Source organism: Sminthopsis crassicaudata, chromosome 2 (assembly GCF_048593235.1).
Source record: "Sminthopsis crassicaudata isolate SCR6 chromosome 2, ASM4859323v1, whole genome shotgun sequence".
Lineage (NCBI taxonomy): Eukaryota > Metazoa > Chordata > Mammalia > Dasyuromorphia > Dasyuridae > Sminthopsis > Sminthopsis crassicaudata.
In genome coordinates, this window is record NC_133618.1 from 675,075,810 (window position 1) to 675,092,032 (window position 16,223).

Consider the following 16,223-nt stretch of genomic DNA (forward strand, 5'->3'; position numbering starts at 1 on the left):
TGAGGGGCTGACACGTGGGAGAGAGATTAGCTAGACTTGTTGGCTTGGTCATAAGAAGCCAAATGTGGGAGAGCTATTGTGAAAAGACAAATCTAGATTTGTCATAAGAAAAAAAAAAACTTGCTGCTAATAAGATCGATCCCCAGCTGGGCTGAACTGCCTCTGACACTCACAGGTTTGCCTTCACTACTGGTTGACAGAGCAATAACTCTGGTTTATCGTATAAGGGGATCCTCGTTCAGGCATGTTAAGGGCAGATGGCCCTTCAGACTGGAGATGATGTGATTATTCCTATGCTATCAGACATATAGTTTGAATTATTTTCTTAATTTGACCAGATATTTTGTGGACACAAACTCAAATAATGAAAAAAAAATCAACAAACATGGTCACTTTTTTGTTTAGATGAAACTTCCCCCAAAGGAATAAGTGCTAGAATCTTTGTTACATTGAAAACGACAGCCATTGAAACTTTTCAAAGAATAAAAATTTTTTTAGTGAGTTTGCTAAAAATTAAGTCCTTAGCATTTGGTTGTGGCCATTATCCATTTGATACTTTTGTTTTCAAGGGCTTAGAGACAGAAGTTGTCCTCCAGACACCAGAGATTTATATACAAGTTTCTGCTTTATTGTAACTGTGACTTACACAATCAATTGATGAATTGCTCGTTAATGTAAAACCACTCTTGCTTAATTCAAGTCATTATGTCAGAATGGACTTGCTCAATGTTATGTGTATAGACATTCCCTCGATACGCTGCCATCCTCATTATGGACCATCTGCCACTAGAGGCTATGCTACAGCTGTCCCTTTTCAGTGAAGTTTGACCTCAGTTCATTTTCAGAGGTACTTGGAAGGGCATGGTTCTGCATTGTTCTTCTGGAACCAAATAAAATGGCTGGATTCCCTGTCCGCCAGGTTTGCAACCCGGCCGACCTCACTTCTCACCCTACTTAGTCAATCTGTTGCCAAGGCTAACAGGCCCCCTTCTCCCACCCCAGGGCCCCATCTCACACCTGGACTATGGCAGTAACTCCAGGTGGGTCAAGTCCTTCCCCACGTTGGGCCATCTTCCCTTCAGTTATTATTGTGATTTTCCTAAAGCACAGGTCTGACCATGTCACCCCTCTACTTAAAAAAACTCCAGTGACTCCCTGTTACCCCCGGGAGTAAGAACAAAATGCCGTTTGCTGTTCAGAGCTCCTCATAATCTGTCCTTTGTATATTCTATATGCAACTTGTCTTGCCTGTCCGGGTTGTTTGCATGTTGTCACCCCACTAAGCGGGGAGCCCCTGAAAGACAAGGACTGTTTTTTTCCTCTCTTTGTATCCCTGGCCTATGTTGTTGTTCGCTTGTTCGACTCATTGTGAGCATGGCACACTGGGCCCTTCTCTTTCCTTCCTCCCCAAGACTGTGCAAGGTCATGAGATGCTTCCACCACATTCTCGCTCCATTTCGTCCTCCGCCTTCTCTGCCTTCAGTCTTTCCCACAGCAGGGCCTTCTCTTATCATGTGGCCAGAGCATTTGGGCTTCAGCTTCAGTATTTACCTTCTGGTGGATAGTCTGAGTTAATTTCTTTAAGTGTGGATTGATTTGACCCCCTTGCTGTCCAAGGGCCTTGGAAGTCTTTTCTCCAGCATCACATTTCAAAAGTATCGAGTCTAAGTCCCTTAACCATCCATTATTACTCCTTTGAGTATATGGGCCTTTGTCAGCAAAGAGGGGTCTCTTCCATATAGGATGCTGTCCAGATTCGCCACAGTGTCCCTTCCAAAGAGCAAGTGTTTTTTTAATAGCTAAGGCTGCAGGCCCCATTTGCAGTGATCTTTGAGCCCAAGAATATAAACAAAAACCCAGCTGGACACTTACTCACTCTGTAACTCATCACTTTTCTCAACTGTAAAATGGAGACACTATTTACCTCCTTTTGTTATGAGATACAAATGTAAAACTGCAAACCTTTAAGTGCTATTTAAATGCTACTATTATAATTTTATCATTATGTTGATTAATCTATTATCAACTACTTAACACAGTTTTTAACATATTGATATAATAGTGACAACAATGCTCCAAATGTCAGCTTATTTTTTCTTTAGCCTGATGATCAAGTCCCATTGAGTGTTTAAGAGAAAGTGTCCTGGAGATCTGATTTTGATCCTAGCTGGATGATCTTGGCAAGTCACTTCCCTGCCAGGAGCCCACTTTACTGCTCTGTAAAATGGGGGAGTTGGACTGGATGATTTGGAAAGTCTTATGTCTCATTAGATTTGTGAGATAATCTCTGTTAGAGTGTACGCTGCTTGAAGGACTTTTTCTTGACATCCTGAGCTCTTAGCACAAGGCCTGATACAGTAAAGGACTTAATAAATGTTTCTTTCCTAGTTTGATCCTTTGACATAAGGGTCTAGTGCAGTGGGAGAAATACTGAACTAGGAGTCAGGAGGCAGCTTAGTTTGAACTTCGTTCCTCAGGCTTAAGCTCAATCACTTCATGTCCCTGACACTCAGTCTCTTCCTGAGTAAAATGGACTTCACAAAGTGGCTGTTGCTGTTCCTGTTAAAAGGCAGACTGTGCCATCCTCTGGGCAGCAGACCGTGGAAGCTGTCTGGTAAGAGCGCATTTGTTTTTTATTTCATGTTCTTGTTAAAGACTCAACCAGTGACAACCAAAATATCAAATATATATGTGGAGATATATATGCATATATGTATAATATATACACACACAAATAAATGATATTTTGGGGGATTTGAGGTGGTGCTGATGGGAAACCAGACCTGACATTTCACTGGTGATATTATTTGTCCTTCGTTCTAGAAGAGGACCATGACATCAGGGAGGTGATGCTCTGACTTGCAACTAACTTGGATTGCAGGGAGGAAGGAGTATGAAAAGTCCCCGTCCTCCCTTTCTCCAGAGCTACCCCACTCCAGTGGCAAGACATAGTTTGGGATGACTGGAGATGGCCCTGCATGCAGTGAGAGATCTTGGCCTTTTTAAGCTGAAGTCTTTTCCTGGTCAGTTTGACTGAAGTAATGCCCTTTCAGTGCTTAAGACTAGGTAAAATGGGACATCCAGGGAAAAGGCAGAGCTGAGACATGGTATAGTGTGGGTGGAGAAAAGCAAGATAGCCAAGGTCATTGGGTCACAGAATACAAGGAGGGTAGCAAAGGGTGTTTCCAACTGGAAACATAGGAAGGGGCCAGTTGTGAAGGGCTTTAAAGCCAACAGAGAATTTTGGATTTGATTCTGGAGGTGATAAGGAGTCACTGAGTGACATAATCAGATGTCCACATGAGGATGATACTTTGAGAAGAAGGCCTCGAGGGGAAGAGCCTTCAGCAACCTCTTGCAATGGTTCATCTGATGAAGGCCTGCACCAAGGTGGGGACAATCTCCGGAAAGAAAAGGAAGGAAGTTCAAGAGATATTATGATGGGGAATGACAAGATTAAGGAAATGACCAAAAGGTGGAAGACTTGGAGAGAAGAAAGGAAAGCTTTTAGGACCAAATAAGGAGGAGCCTGAGAGAAGCCAAAGGTACAATTTTGGTCATATAAGATTTTTAAAGTGTTTACACATACAACAATGCAATTATAATTAGAAGAGGTAATAAGGGGAAAAAGTGCAGCATGTTTCTCTGATAAAGGTCTCATTCCTGAAATAAACAAGGAACTGATTCAGATTTACAAGAATAGGAGCCACTGGTCAATCAATGGTCAAAGAATATGCAAGGAAATTCCAGTGAGGAAATGGCCTCCAGTATAACTCAACAGCTCTATTACAGTCTTAGTAAAATTGCTTAGGGCCATGAGGACCTAAAAGATTGGTAAAGGATAGATCACTCATCCATAAGTGTTAACCACAGGACTTGGATTCAGATCTTCTCACTGAAGTCAACTCGTTTTTTTTTTTTTTTTTTTTTTGTTGTTGTTGTTGTTGTTGTTGTTGTTGTTGTTGTTGTTGTTGTAGCTTTTTATTCACAAGATATATGCATGGGTAATTTTACAGCACTGACAATTGCCAAACCTTTTGTTCTAATTTTTCCCCTCCTCCCCCCCCCCCCAGATGGCAGGTTGACCCATACATGTTAAATATGTTAAAGTATAACTTAAATACAATATATGTATACATGCCCAAACAGTTGTTTTGCTGTACAAAAAGAATCGGACTTTGAAATAGTGTACAATTAGCCTGTGAAGGAAATAAAAAATGCAGGTGGACAAAAATAGAGGGATTGGGAATTCCATGTAGTGGTTCATAGTCACCTCCCAGAGTTCTGTCACTGGGTGTAGCTGGTTCAGCTCATTACTGCTCTATTGGAACTGATTTGGTTCATCTCATTGTTGAAGAGGGCCAGATCAGAATTGATCATTATATAGTACTCTGCTTCCAGTTTCTGGCCACTACAAAGAGGGCTGCCACAAACATTCTGGCACACACAGGCCCCTTTCCCTTCTTTAAGATCTCTTTGGGATATAAGCCCAGTAGTAACACGGCTGGATCAAAGGGTATGCACAGTTTGATAACTTTTTGAGCATGGTTCCAAATCATTCTCCAGAATGGCTGTATGTATTCACAATTCCACCAACAATGCATCAGTGTCCCTGTTTTCCCACATCCCCTCGGACATTCTGCATTATCTTTCCCTGTCATTCTAACTAGTCTGACAGGTGTGTAGTGGTATCTCAGAGTTGTCTTAATTTGCATTTCTCTGATTCATAATGACTTGGAGCATCTTTTTCATATGGCTAGAAATAGTTCCAATTTCTTTGTCTGAGAATTGTCTGTTCATATCCTTTGACCATTTATCAACTGGAGAATGGCTTGATTTCTTATGAATATGAGTCAATTCTCTACATATTTTGGAAATGAGCCTTTATCAGAACCTTTGACCATAAAAATATTTTCCCAGTTTATTGCTTCCCTTCTAATCTTATCTGCATTTGTTTTGTTTGTACAAAAACTTTCCAATTTGATATAATCAAAATTTTCTATTGAAATCAATTCTTTTTACTCACTGTATTATCATTATAACCTCTTAAGTAATTGGAGAGTCACTTTTTCTTGCTTTTTAAATACAGTTGCCAGCTAATTAGATTCATTTAGGATCTTTAATAGAAAAAATTATGTGTATAAAATGTCTATAAACCCAGTTTTACCTTTGAAAAAAGGCACTTTAAAGTATGGAAATTAATCTTTTAAAAAATTATTCCTTTCTTTATCAGAGTATTTTCAAAAAAATTTTAAAAAGTAATAGAAAAAGGGATCTTACTAAATCCTTATAGGAACCATATAACATGGAAATTGGATTTCTTTTCCTTTTTGCCATTCATGACTTTGTCCCATTTCCAGAGAAGTTAAAGTAAATTTCAAGTCTGGCTATGTGACAGGAAATTACATGGCTGACTAATTTTGAACACTGGTTGACAGATTAAAAAAATCAGGCATTTCCCAAATGATGAGATCCCACTCTATTTCCAGAGCACATCATTTTTTAGTTCATTAAAAAACAATTCCAGAGGTGGATAATAGATGATTCAAGCAATATTCCTTCACACAACAGATTAAAAATCTTTCTGAAGACACATCTAATACTGCTTAGAAATCAGAAGAAAATGGAGCTCTTAGAACTCTATGTAAAAGGTCATACTAAATCGTTGTGAATTAATGTATTTGATGTTAAAGGTAAGGGGTTGTAGAAATTACATGAAATTATCAACAATGTATAACTAGGAAAAGTTTGCATAACTTGTCAAGTTTCATTTCAAAGAGATACTTTTATATGCAAAATATGTTATTTTTAAATAATTGAAATCTATTTTTAAAAATAATTCATTCTATTTCATGATTTTTAAAAGATTTTCCCCTATCTACAGGTATAAAATCAGAAAAAAACATATCTTTTTCAAAGTTATGTAGCTTTCTATATTTAGAACATTTATATTATTTGGAATTTATGAGGGTTCATGATATAATATGCTTGTCTAAACCCATTTTCTACCAAATTGCTTTTCACTTTTTCCAGTAACTTTTATCAAAGAATGAGTACCTTTGCTGGTATTTTATCTTGTTAACAACAACAATATGGCTGCTGTTACTACCATAGACAGATTAATATGATATTTATTGATAGAGCTCAGATAGAAATTTTATGTTTCACACAACACTCCATCTTCCATCTGAAGAAGGATCAGGTACCAGGGGGTGGGAGAGTAGTTTGCAATGTGAAGAATTCATAAGAGGCATTTGTCACAGTCACAAAGGATGCCCTTTATCGATGTGAGAGTGTTCATAGGCTAAATCCAAATGATTAAGCAGCATGTTTTGGGTGAAATGGTTTTTAAAGGGTGAGGACAGAAGAGTAAGGGCATGATCTAGGAAGTTAAGAGAGGAGTTAGAGTGGGTCCTAGTTGAGGATAAACTCACATGTATGCCTATGGAAGTAGCTGTTTGATGAAACAGGAGAAAGTATACTTTTAGATATGCTAACAAGACATTCTGAGGGTTTCAGGCTTTTTATGTGAAAATAGGAAGAGGGGATTAGGGAGACAAGATGAACTGATTAAAGTTTCTCTCTGGCTTTGCATTGCGTGTTAGTCAGTCAACTAATATTGACTAAGTGACTGCTATATAGCAGGCAGACACTTGAGTGGTATGTGGATAGAGTCCCAGGCCTGGAATCAAGAAGACTTCTCTCCCTGAGTTCAAATCTGACCTCAGACACTTACTGGGCAGGTCATTTATTCCTTTTTGCCTTAGTATCCTCATTTGTTAAATGAGCTGGAGAAGAAAATGGAAAACTTCTCTGAGATCTCTGCCAAGAAAATCCCAAATGGGGACATGATGGAGCTGGACATGATGAAATAACTGAATGACAACAACAATACGGCAGGTGTTACGCTAAGCTCTGGGTAAAGGCAGAAGACAGCCCCTGACCTCAAGGAACTCCCAGTCTTAGCAGGGAGACATCATCCAAACAAACACTTATGTACAAGAAGAATCAACACAGCGCTCATTGGGATAATCTCAAAGAGAAGGTGTTATTCACACATACAACTGTAAAGGGCATTCATCCCTTCACATCTCAGCTTGGCAGAGAAGCTAGAGTTCCCAATATCTCCCTAGATGTAACTGCATTTTTTATTATATTAGTAGGAAAATTCTTTGTTTCTCTTCTGACCCAACTTGCATGTCCATTGTACTAGATTGCAGTTATACAGACATCCAGAGATTTTCCATATCTCCCTGGATATGGAGTCTCTGTATCCTGGGATTTCTTTGTTCCTTTCTCAAGCCTCTGTTGTAAAGTTTGAGACTGATGGAGAATTGTTTTACTCTATCCTTTCCAGAAAGCCCTCTCTTGCAGCAAAGACTGAAAAAAGCTGTTCTATGATGGCAGCCCAATAACTGGAACATATCTTGCATGATTTGCAGTGTTCCCCTCTCTTGGTGTAAATCTCTGCAAATGAAGAAGGGACAGTCAAGCTTGGTCATCTCAATGAGCCCCGTTCTACTCCACCTGATTATTTGATAGTCATTATGTATATTGTTTTCTCTCTTCTTCATCCTGAGTCATTTCATAGAGACCTACTTTTGACTTCATCTGTATTGCTTCTTGAAGCACAATAAGATCCTATTACGTTCACGTACCACCAGTTGTTTAGACATTTGCCAATCAACAGGCACCTCCTTTGTTTCCAGTTCTTTGCTACTACAAAAAATACTACACTTAATATTTGGGTTCTATAGGACTTTTCCCCTTTTACTTGTTGGGGCTTCATGTTTAACAGTTGAAACTCTAAGTCAAAGAATAGGAATATTTTAATCATTTTCTCTAAAAAATCACAATTCCATATTCCCTTTGAGAATGTTTGGACAATTCATAGCTCTAACAACAATACATCAGTATGCCTGTCTTCCCACAGCCCTTCTAATATTGATTTCCCATTTTCCTCCATCTTAGTCAATATGCTGGATGTGAGGTGAAATCAGAGTTCTTTTGGTTTGTATTTTTCTTATTATTAGTGATTTGGAGAAATCTTTCCTGTGATTGTTAACAGTTTGCAATTCTTTTAAGAATCCTTAGCTTCTAGCTTATATTTTCTGATCACTCATCTGCTAGGAAATTTCTGCATCTAGTCATTCATACCCTTGTGTTAATTTTGGATGTCAGATTCTTGTCAGATTTGATACACATATCTTTGCCTAATACCAGTTTGTCTTCTTATCCGAGCCATGTTGATTTTATTCATTCAGAAGCTTTTCAATTTTATAAAACCACGATTTTCTCTTTTGTGATTTAACCTATTCCTTGTTTATTCCCCCCCAAGCCAAAGGTGTGAAAGGTACCTGTTCTTTTCTAATTTTTTTAAACATGCTTTCCACGTTCAGGTTGGGCGCCATTTTAAATTTATGTAGAACTAGGTATATTATTTCTCCTAACACTTTTCCAGTTTTTCTAATAGTTCTTGTTTCTACCCAAGTAGAAAATTGAGTTATTTAACATAGTTGTTACTTGATCCTTCTCCATTTGGTCAGTTCAATGATTTTTCTGTTTTATAACCAATACCAAATCATTTTGATTACTGTTTTACAATCTAATTTGAGGAGTGAGAGTGCTATTTCCCCTTCATTCCTACTTTAAAAAAATATTTCCTTTGGGATTCTGGATTTTTTGTTCCTTTAAATGAATTTTATTGTTTCATCTCTTAAACTCCCTTGGGAGTTTGATTCCTCTATACCCCTAAATTTCTAAATTAATTTAGGGAGTGTCATTTTATTACCTTGGTGTGACTCAATCTTGAGCAATGACTATTCCTCTAGTTACTTGGAATTATTAATTTCTTTGAAGAATATTCTGTAATTAGATGCCTTAAAATCTAGAGTGCTTTGGAAGCTTGCATTTTAAAGTTATTCTGAAGGGTATTCCCTTTGCTGTTATTTCCTCCTGAATGTTGTTATTGCTATATGGGGATGATGAGGATAATTTGTTGCCATAGAATTGCCACCATGAAGACACTCCCCTAAAAGCAAATTTTTGAAGAGCTGGAAACGTAAGTGGGGATAACCAGAGTACAAAGCAAAAGGAATGCTTAGGAGTCTATACTCTCATTACCAGTGTGCTAACCACTAGCTCCCGGTACAAGTATCCAGACTGGCCACCCAGTTAAACAGGGCTCCCATTAAACAAGGCCTCAATTGTGCCAAATGTTCAGTTGCTCAGAGTCCAGGGGAGGTATTAAATCTGGATCATTTTTTCAAAGATTGAGTAGGAATAAATCATCTTTCAAAATGTCAAACCCCTTCTGGGCTCTGTACCAGGTCTGCAGGGTGTGAGGAACTGCCAGGAAGGTTTTTTTCCTTTTTTTTTTTTACTCTTTGCTACAGTGCAGGCATCTAGAGATGGGCCAGGTGCCAGATAACAGGAGAGAGAGGAGAGAGAGAGAGAGAGAGAGAGAGAGAGAGAGAGAGAGAGAGAGAGAGAGAGAGAGAGAGAGAGAGAGAGAGAGAGAGAGAGAGAGAGAGAGAGAAAAGAGAGAGAGACAGAGAGAGAGACAGAGAGAGAAAAGAGAGAGAGAGAGAGGAAGAAGAGAGGGAGGGAGGGAGAGAGAGGAAGAAGAGAGAGACAGAGAGAGAGAGACAGAGAGACAGAGAGAGAAAAGAGAGAGAGACAGAGAGAGAGACAGAGAGAGAAAAGAGAGACAGAGAGAGGAAGAAGAGAGGGAGGGAGGGAGAGAGAGGAAGAAGAGAGAGAGAGAGAGAGAGAGAGAGAGAGAGAGAGAGAGAGAGAGAGAGAGAGAGAGAGAGAGAGAGAGAGAGAGAGACACAGAGAGACACAGAGAGAGAGAGAGAGAGCATTAGTGGCTGGGGCCAGATGCCCTGATGGGGGTCTCTGGCTACTTCTCTTCCAGCATTTATTACTAGGGAATCTTAAAGAACAAAGTCATAAGGAGCTGAGAATATTACTGGCCACTTCCATTCACAAGGTCATTCTGTAATCTGAGGTCAAGGCTTGAGCTTTTAGAACTGAATCTTGAAGTTCTTCTCTTTCTGATTCTGATGTGGATTCCAGGTATGACTTAGCCAGAGAAGGAAAGATAATTTCCCTCCCAATTGTGTTGTGGGTAATAAAGAACAGCCTGACAATGTTTTGTGAAGGCTTGAAAGCATGAAGTCCTTCACGGTAATGTGAAGAGACTGGATGCTGGGACCAGGTACAGTAGTACGGGAGAGCAAGGGATGTGCAGGAAGAATACTGCAATGTGGGGGAATCAGCCTCATTTGGCTATCAAGAAAACAACATGTGACCAAGGGGGTAGGTACATTATCTACTGCTTCTTACCACTGCATGTGTGTCAATGGGACTGTAAAGTCCTATTGTAATCACATTGTAATTAATAATCACCTTGTAACCCTAACAGGGACGACACACAGAATATGATATGGGGAGGGCAGAGAATAAGCATAAATGTGGCACCTACTACATGCCAGGTACTCTGTAGTGCATTTTATAATTATCTCATCCGATCTCACAATAACCATGCAAAATAGGTGCCATTATTGTTCCCATTGCAGAATTAAGGAAACAGGGTTAAGTGCCTTGCCCGCGGTGGTCCAGCGAGTGTCTCGGATCTCGTGGATTTTAGACCCCAGTGCTCTGTCACTGCCTCGGTGATAACCAATGGGAGTGGGAAGGCAGTGGGAAGCCCTCCTAGGCCACCAGGTAGCGCTTGAGAGCATTTGCTCCTGGAAAACCCGAGGGGTTTCCCCTTGGCACGGCTGAGCCCATCCGAATCTGAGCGCTTTTTCGCCCAGCGGTGTCAGTGGGAGCCAGAAAGGCCCCGGAAGGCGGGGGGGGGGGGCTCACTGCCTGTAGTCTAACGGGGAGCACGGCCAGTGACCCCGAGAAATTGGCAGGAGTGAAAGGGCCGAGAGCCCGAGTGAGGAGCCGGGGAGGAGCCATTTCTGATTCCGAGCCGGCCATGGGCCACGCCTGGGCTCAAGGCTCACTTCCCGCGGTTCCTCAGCGAGCCCGCCTGCCTCACTTTCCCCATCTGTAAAATGGCTCTGCCCACGGCCGCCTAATTCTGCGATCTGGTGATTCCCAATGTTAACGCAGACGGGTTCGGGGCTCGGCCGCGCTTGGGGGGGGGGGGTTCCCGCGTAAGGATGTGGAGCCCGCCGGGGGGAGTGGAGCTCGGCGGAGGATGCGGAGCCCCGTGGGGACGTGGAGCTTGTTGGGGGCTGCGAGGTCCTGAATGCGGGAGGCGGAGCCCGCTGGGAGATGCGGGGCCGGGTGGGGGATGCGGGGTCCCATGGGAGCTCCCCCTCCTCCGCCCGCGCCGGGGATAATGAGCACGCGCTTCGCTTTGTGCCGTATCTGGGGGAGGGGCTTCCCTCTCTCTGACCTGCACGCCTGACCCTGGCTGGCCACTGACAGGGGACGACGTAAAGGAGGCTGGTGATGATTTACAGGTTGGGTTCAATGGTCCTTGGAGTCAGCCCCAACTAAGAGTGCCCTCCTCCCTCCCCCCTCTCCTCCCTCCCCCTTCCCTTCCCCCTCTCCTCCCTCCCCCTTCCCTTCCCCCTCTCCTCCCTCCCCCTTCCCTCCCTCCCCTCCCCTCCCCTTTCCCCCCTCCTTTCTTCCCTCCCTTTCCTCCTCCCTCCTCCCCTTTCCCTCCTTTCCTCCCTCCTCCCCTCATTCCCTCCCTCCCTTTTTTAACTTTCCATTCACTCACCCTTCCCTAATAGAAAGCTTCCCTTATACTATAGATAAGTAGAAGAACCAATCAGAGCCATCTATTAGTCATGTCTAGACACCTGTCTAATTCTGTATCTTTCACGGATGGATCACTGCTGTGCCCAGAGGCCGGGGGCATCCAGCCCAAAGGGCAGTCTGTCTGGGAAGTTGAAGTCCCTGACCCATCCTCAGTAGCATGTGCTCCTGCAGGTACCAAGCAACGGCCCGCCCGCCTTCCTCCCTTGCCTCTCCTCGGCGCTTCTGTGCGAGGCTTTTCGGCAGCTCCGGTGGACTAGCGCATTTCAGGAACTAAGGCTGAAACGTGGGCTTCCCCAGCTCTGGCCTAAGGCCTGTCTGTGAGGCCTCCGGGCCAGTGAATGATGTGCCTCCCTGGTACCTGGCTCCGCTTGGTTTGGTGTACCGAGGCAACAGGCCAGGGCAATTAGGGAAGCAAAGCATTTGGTCCAAATGGGGCTCCGTATTGATTACGGACCGGTGGCAATCTCTGTTTTACAGGCCTGAAGCTAGGAATGACGGGAAAGGAAAGAAGAATATGAAATATTAATTATATTCCACAGGAAAAAAATAATCGTTCTTTATTTCCCCTGTGGAATATACTCTCCTTGAGGGCAGGGTACTTTTTTTGGTGGTTTCTGTCATCAGTAGCTCTGGACACACAGTGGCTGCTAAAGAAACACTTGTTAAATCGAGTAAGTTGAATAGGATTTCTACCGCAGAGAAACAATTATGTTGAAATAGTGTGTTGTGTTTTTGTTTTTGTTTTTGCTTTTTTAGCACTCTCTCCTGCTTCGAAACCTCACCCACCAGTGGTGGGCAAAGTCACTCATCACAGCATTGAATTATACTGGGATCTGGACAAAAAATGCCAAAGAAAAGGACCTCAGGAACAGTGGCTAAGGTTTTCAATTGAAGAGGAGGACCCCAAAATGCATACTTATGGTATCATTTATACGTAGGTGCAATGTTGGATGGTTTAAAGTTTTGTATAGGCTTCCAAACACATAGAGTACTTTGTAGTTTCCAGGAAGGCCACACATTCCTTTCTGACCTGGGGCTGAATTAAGGGGCTTTTGACTTGTATTTTTCGAAGAAACAATGTGGTCAGTGGCTTCCAAATTCAATACCCAGTTATCCTATTTCTGAGAGGGCCGTGTGGCCGGAGTGCACTGTCCCTGCCACAGACTGCTTAGGAGAGCCCGGGCATGACCTGACATGGCAGCCAGCCAGGCAAATTGTCATGACAGAAGTTTGCCCCCGTGATCTCTGGAACCCCTGAAGGGTCCGAGGCCCAATCTCAGAGGGTCTGTGACCCTGGAGGGGAAAAATGCATCTTGACTCGTCTTTACTGGCCTTTGTTATCTTCTGTATTTTTTGCCTTTGAGAACATGGTTCTGAGAATATGGGGTTCAAGACATAGAAGTTGTTCAGAAACTTTGTTCTCAAACCCTTTCTCACAAAACTTGGGTCAGAAGAAAGTCCTTCCATGAATAAATGTTCAGCTAAAATCATAGGTTGGTGAGTCAGGTCCACCCTTTGCTCTCATGTTACCCCCAAATTCTCCCCTAGATTTTGCTATGCCTGAACTGTCATTTATTCTTTTAGGAACTAACTGAAACCCTCCCGGGCCTGAAGAAGCAGAAAAGGGGGTGCCGGCTAAAGGCCCTTGGGATCAGAATCTAGCCTAAGAGCCAGCACTTCTAAATGTTTGTCTCAGCAAGGAGAAATTCTTTGCAATCTCTTTTTGGCCACATTTTTTTGGTTCGGGAAAATATTGATGGCCCAGGGGTTACATTGCTGGGTGCCCCATGGAAGTTCAGATAATACATTTAGTCAAGATTTAGATGGGAACCTTCTGACAACCTTAGTCCCGGCAGGGTGGGTAGGTTGCTTCAAAGGTAAGGCCCCCTTAGCCATAATTTTATTTTATTTCCATTTATTTATTTGTTTATTTATTTATTACCAGACTTAGCATTTCTTTCCTAGAGGGAACTCCTATTAAGGAAACTCAGAGGTTGGCACCTGTTCTGCAGCTCAGGGTGGGGAGTGAATCAGGACCAAAAGCAGCCCTGTCTATGGGCCTACTGGCTACCATGGGCTCTTAGTTCCTTAAGTCCCAAGGGACTTCATTATAAGAGGGGCTCCCCCCCGCAGCTCCTGTGATACCCAGACCGGGGTGGGGGGGAGAATTGTCAAGGGTCAGACAGGGAAGCAGAAGCAACGTTCATGATGGGGCAGACCCCTGAGAAGTGGCAAGAAAGCCTGATGACTAGAAGAGAACGAAGTTCTCCAGGAATTATGTTTGCCTCAGATGGCATCGTGCTATGGGCTGCATTGTGAGGGGAGGGGAGCGCTCCCCCTTCTCTCCTCTTCCTCTTGCTGGGGTCTCGGGCTCTGGCTGGGGGGAGCTGGCTGCCGGCCTCCTCCCACTGCCTCTTCTTTCATTTCCTCCCCCCTGCTGTGTGCCCCAATCTACTGATGGAGCAGGCCTTGTCTTCCCCCTAGACACGGGGGTGGGAGGGAGGAATGGTGGGAGATGGGAGCCTTAAGGCTTGAGGCAGGGCCCTCCTTCCCCAGTTGGCTGCATGGTCAGCACCAGGGACAGCAAAGGCCACTAGGTGGCAGGATGGGACTGCGCTTGGCCTGACCTCTGGCTGCCAAACTCGGCTTTCCCAGGGATTGCTAAATGGAAAGATCTTGGAGTCTCCAGGGGTCAAAGGGGCTCTCCTCCAGACTCAGCGGCGCCTGTCCGTCAGGTCACTCGGGCTGGACCAGCTTCCCCTCCTCTGCCTCAGCTCCCCTCAGCAATCCATTGGCTTCCCTGTGTCTGCCCCCCAGTGCCTCCACTCCATCCCCGCAATTTCCTCGGAGTTCTCACCTCCTCCAGTATCTCCCGCTCCAGCCCATCCTCAAACACTCTTTCTCTGCCGGCTTTAAAGGCCTTTCAGGGTCTGCTCCAAACCGGCATTGCCATCCTTCCTTCCGGCTGCTCTCCCTTTGAAGGGACCTTCCGTTTTCCACCCCCTTGGGCGGAGCCCTGCGGCTCTCAGCCACCCCACTTCCTGCCTCACCCCAAAGGCGCAGGGTCTCCCTGTGGGCTCCCAGGCCACCCTGCTCAGGTGGCATTTATATGTCCCCCCCTCCCAGCCTGAGCCCTCAGAGGCAGCGGGCACCCATCCCTCTGGGGCCTCCCTTCTCAGAGCAGCCCGGTCTCTGACCTTGCAGGAGATCCGGGAGGACTTGAGACCATGCTGGATCCTCGATGGAGGCCGCCCAGAGCAAACTTGGCCTGTCCACGATCATGGCTTCCTGTTCCCTCTGTGATAAGTAGGAAAGCTCTGCATCTCATGGCAGCTTTTTTTGCTAGTTTCTTTGACAAACACCCTCTGCGTGTCTCCTCTGCATCTGCATAATTCAAGGCCCAGGACCCCAAGGAGACGCCTGTTTCCGAGGACCTCAGTTGGTGAGCACCCTTTGCTTCTCCTGTGCTGAGGCTACTGTGTGAGGAGCGTCGTCTGGTGACAAAGGACCCTCTGAGATGCTGAAGTCTGACTTGTCCCCTGTGCCCTTCTGAAGCCCAGCAAGACGGGTCTTAGGGAAGGAGCTTCTCATTTGGATTTGGATGCAGGTGGGATGGCCATCCGGGCAATCAGTAAGTCATTAAGCCTGAGACAGCCGGTAGTGCAGTGGATGGAGCTGGGCTGAGAGTCAAGAAGTACTGAGTTCAGCCCGAGACATTTCCTGGCTGTGTGATCCTGTGGAAGCCACTCCTCTTGGCCTCAGTTTCCTGAATTATAAACAAGGAACATAAAAAGAGCAGCTGCCTTTTTGGGTTGTTGTGGAATCAAATGACGGAATATTTGTATAAACTTGTAGCACTGTGCCCAGCATACAGCCAGTGCTTAATAAATGCACTAAATTCTGGGGATACAAGACAGCATCCCTCCCATTGAAGAATATGCCAGCAGTGGAGGAGACAACATGCCAACCACCTCAGCACAAACATGCTTCCTATGGGCTAGTGTGCCAGCGGCCAAGGGGGCTTAGGTGTGCAGCTGGGACTGCTGGAGGGGGAGATGGGGGCGGCTGGTGAAGGTGCTCCAAGGCACTGGAGACATGGAGGGCATGGGAGGCATGGGGGGTAAGGAGGGGATGGGATGGAAGGTATAGGGGGTAAGGGGGATGAGAGGCAAGGGAGGCCCTGGAAACAAGAAAAATATGGGATGCATGGGAGGGGTTGGGGGGGGCACAGGAGGTTCAGGCTACACTGGCTACTCTGGGAGCTGTCCAGGATCCAGACTCTACCAAGCTTCAGTCCCTTGTGTGTTTGGTCCACAGTCCATGGTGTCTCTTAGTTTTTGTGGATTGTTTTTTCTTTTGGATGGGCCCAGATTTAGAGCTACATGGGACTAAAGAGGATTTAGATTAAACCCCCCCCCCCATCTTACAGATGGGAA

General features: G+C 44.4%; 1 protein-coding gene across 4 annotated transcripts in view; it reads left to right on the top strand.

Moving 5' to 3' along the window:
* The window catches only part of FANK1 (fibronectin type III and ankyrin repeat domains 1), a 71,860-nt gene that overhangs the window by 36,257 nt on the left and 19,380 nt on the right, over positions 1-16,223 (top strand). For 3 of the 4 annotated variants that reach the window (XM_074297140.1, XM_074297138.1, XM_074297139.1), the window contains one exon: positions 12,544-12,721. In XM_074297140.1, the coding sequence (XP_074153241.1) occupies positions 12,544-12,721 (178 nt within the window). Of the gene's footprint in view, positions 1-11,474; positions 11,959-12,543; positions 12,722-16,223 lie in introns of those variants that run through there. The other variant, XM_074297137.1, reaches the window with a different exon arrangement.